This window comes from Triticum aestivum, chromosome 7B (genome assembly GCF_018294505.1).
Source record: "Triticum aestivum cultivar Chinese Spring chromosome 7B, IWGSC CS RefSeq v2.1, whole genome shotgun sequence".
Lineage (NCBI taxonomy): Eukaryota > Viridiplantae > Streptophyta > Magnoliopsida > Poales > Poaceae > Triticum > Triticum aestivum.
In genome coordinates this window covers 157,250,226-157,253,689 of record NC_057813.1, presented here as the reverse complement: position 1 = coordinate 157,253,689, position 3,464 = coordinate 157,250,226, and the positions used below count along the sequence as shown (strand labels likewise).

Below are 3,464 nucleotides of genomic sequence, written 5' to 3'. Positions count from 1 at the left end.
CCCACACGTAGGCGTGTAAAAGGGACCGCAAGGAAAAAAAAGAGTGTGAGCGCTAGTTGTTTTGCCCACACGTAGACGTGTGGGCTGGTCCTTTTAAACACCACATAAAACGTGTGGGTAGATCCATTAATGCCCACACGTGTGGCAGTTATTATCATCCCGTTCTGTAAACGTGTTTGTACATAAACGAGTATTGGTGGTTTTTCACAAGATGCATTTTTCTGGCTTTGTGGAAACCCAATTCTGCTTATCCACATTTCTGTTGGGCCACCCAAACGTGATTTTAGTTTGTTACACGGTTCGAAGAGATTACACGAAACCAGCTCTGATAAACAGCGTATCAAGGCCTTAAGCAGGGGGCGGAAAGAACGAGGCGACATGGAGATGTCGTGCAATACTCTTGCACCCGCAACCATGCATGCGCCTGCAGAACACGCAACCCCTGCGATCCACCCACACTCCTTATATATAGTGCGTTCCGGCCCGTCCAGTCCAGCCACATCCACCATCAACCTCAACGAGCTCTAAGCCAGCTGCTGCTCCTGCTTACTCCCATCGTCAGTTCGTCACCGCGAACTAACCAAGACATGGCTTCCGACGGCGTCATCACGCACCGCAGCGTCGAGGTCAACGGGGTGCGCCTGCACGTCGCGGAGGCCGGCCCGGCGGGCGCGCCCGTGGTGCTGCTGCTGCACGGGTTCCCGGAGCTGTGGTACACCTGGCGACACCAGATGCCCGCGCTGGCCGCGGCGGGCTACCGCGCCGTCGCCCCCGACATGCCCGGCTACGGCGACTCCGAGGCGCCCTCCGCCGGCCCGGACCAGTACACCGCGCTGCATATCGTCGGCGACCTTGTCGCGCTCATCGACTCCCTCGGCCAGGAGCGGGTCTTCGTGGTGGGGCACGACTGGGGCGCCATAATAGCCTGGAGCCTGTGCCTGTTCCGGCCTGACAGGGTGAAGGCGCTGGTGGCCTTGAGCGTCCCCTTCATCCCTCGGAGCCCGGCGGTGAAGCCCGTCGATGCTGTCAGGGCTCTCTACGGCGACGACTTTTACATCTGCAGCTTCCAGGTACGTAGATGCTACCATGCAAGGCGAAAGTCTTGCTGCGAGCCTGAAGCCATACTTGTTTTGAAAGTTGGTTAACAAAGTGAGTGTATAACAGATAGAGCGCTCTACAACCTAAGAACAGTTAAATGCCACTTTATTTTACAGAGATTTCATGAGTGATGAAACCATTGCCTTTTCAATCCATATATTGTCTCCGGAGTTGCACGCGAAATCAACATGACCGATCTGGTGCTAATTTAATTGTAGGAGCCTGGGGCAATTGAAGCAGAATTCAAACGCCTTGGTACAGAGTTGGTGCTAAGAAAGTTTTTCGCTGATCGAACTCCTGGCCCACTGTTCATCCAGAAGAGCGGGTGGGGCTCACCAGATGATGAGGTGCCCTTGCCGAGCTGGATCACAGAGGAGGACCTCAAGTACTACACGACCCAGTTTGACAAGTCTGGTTTCACCGGGGGATTCAACTACTATCGTGCCCTGAATAAGTAATTAAGTTATACTTACTTTGGACTATTTTCTTCTTGTGCTTTTTTAACCTAATTATGAAGACCTAAACTTGAAATTTGATCCAAAGCTACAAAATGTTTTCTAGAAAGTTATAGGAATTTTCTAGAGAAAAAGAGACTAGATTTGATTCAAAGCAAATATATCTACAATTTTTGGAATGCTCTATATAGGGTCCAAATTCTAAACTATATTGTAGATATGACCAATATTATTATAAAATATATAATATATAACTTCAGATTTTTGGAAACACTGATTACTCCATTTAGAATTAACTCAATGAGTGACAAATGATTTCCCCAAATTAAATGGAGCTCCAAGAAATATTTACCATGAATATGTAAAGTATGTCTCAAGAGCAAGTTCACATTGCTAAGATGCTGCAAAACCTGTAATATATTATTACTCATAATATATTGATTGTGTCATTTACCTGTCCAAAACTTTTGTATATTTTTTTTCAAATTTGTCCAGAATAATTCCATATTGATTTAACCATTTACTTGCCAAAAACTTTTACTCCCTCCATCCGAAAATGTATCCATTTCTCCGACTAGTATTTCCGGACTGAGGGAGTATACTTTTACATTTTGTCCGCAATCATACCACGCGAAGTTGTCTTATAAACCAATGTGGTACATCATCCACAATCCAGTAGTAGAAATGTAATTACCATATATCTCTCAAAGAAATGATGGAAGAAAAGTTCTTCTAGGGTAACTGGACCGCACCACACAATATTCTTGTCTAACAACAATATCTGTTCTATGTTTAGGACATGGGAGTTAACTTCGCCATGGACGGGAGCTGAGATAATGGTGCCAACGAAGTTCACAGTTGGCAACTTAGATCTAACATACAATATTGCAGGGGCAAAAGTTTTCATTAACAAAGGTGGTCTCAAGAAGTTTGTTCCATTACTAGATGACGTGGTGATAATGAAAGATGTGGGGCATTTCATAAATGAAGAAAAGCCAGAGGAAATTAGTGCGCTCATAATCGGCTTCATAAAGAAATTCAACTAAACTGAAGTATATCGAATACATAATGAATAAGGTCAAAATGTTCATGGTTATCAGAAAAATTTATATTTTGACCATTGTATATTGTGCTGAAAAAGTACAGACATATTTATGTAAGTATATTTTTTACTGTCCACTACTTGTATAATTGTGATGTTTACTATAATTATACCTGCTCCACTTGGTGTGTTTCCTCTCGTGCGTTCGAGCGCGTCGATGGGCTGGCCCATTAAGAATTGTAGGAACGGAGGGGGTGTGCACTCGTTTGCACTCTACTCTATATCGGGTGCTTAAGACACCAACTAGGACGCAATGACATCAGAGGCAATGGCGATGAGAGACGGACTGAACTTGGCAAATAGCCTAGGGTTCCAGCGAGTTGAAGCGGAATCCGACTCTCTAACGGTGATCAACTGCTGCTCCGGTCAGAGTACTTGGTGGGACGCGGCGACATCGATATCCGTGGAATGTGTGGACATCTCTACCTTGATTGGGAAGGCCAACTTTAAGCATTGTTTTCGATCAGCAAATCAAGCGGCGCATGTGCTAGTTAATTTTAGTTATTATAATAAACTTTCTTCTAGTTGGACTGACGAGCCACCAGATTGTCTGGTGAGCAAGCTCGTAGACGATGTTGTTGGGGAACGCAGTATTTCAAAAAAAATCCTACGATCACGCAAGATCTATCTAGCAGATGCATAGCAACGAGCGGGGAGAGTGTGTCTACGTACCCACATAGACCGAAATCGGAAGCGTTTAGTAATGCGGTTGATGTAGTCGAACGTCTTCGGATCCAACCGATCCAAGCGCCGAACGTACGACACCTCCGCGATCAGCACACGTTCAGCTAGATGACATCCCTCGAACT

The 3,464-nt window shown here is 45.7% G+C and overlaps 1 protein-coding gene across 1 annotated transcript; it reads left to right on the top strand.

Moving 5' to 3' along the window:
* Positions 1-501: 501 nt before the first annotated feature.
* LOC123156466 (epoxide hydrolase A) lies at positions 502-2,732 on the top strand. Its single transcript, XM_044574599.1, has 3 exons — positions 502-1,070; positions 1,317-1,552; positions 2,350-2,732. Exons 1-3 carry the CDS (start codon positions 588-590, stop codon positions 2,597-2,599), a joined length of 969 nt encoding a protein of 322 aa, XP_044430534.1. The 5' UTR covers positions 502-587; the 3' UTR covers positions 2,600-2,732.
* Positions 2,733-3,464: the final 732 nt, after the last annotated feature.

What these genes read in the sequence shown, in the direction of transcription:
- LOC123156466 (XM_044574599.1), top strand. Translation starts at nt 588, where the DNA reads ATGGCTTCCGACGGCGTCATCACGCACCGCAGCGTCGAGGTCAACGGG. An exon ending in TTTACATCTGCAGCTTCCAG is followed by an intron (nt 1,071 to 1,316) that starts GTACGTAGATGC and finishes ATTTAATTGTAG; the next exon opens with GAGCCTGGGGCAATTGAAGC. An exon ending in TACTATCGTGCCCTGAATAA is followed by an intron (nt 1,553 to 2,349) that starts GTAATTAAGTTA and finishes TTCTATGTTTAG; the next exon opens with GACATGGGAGTTAACTTCGC.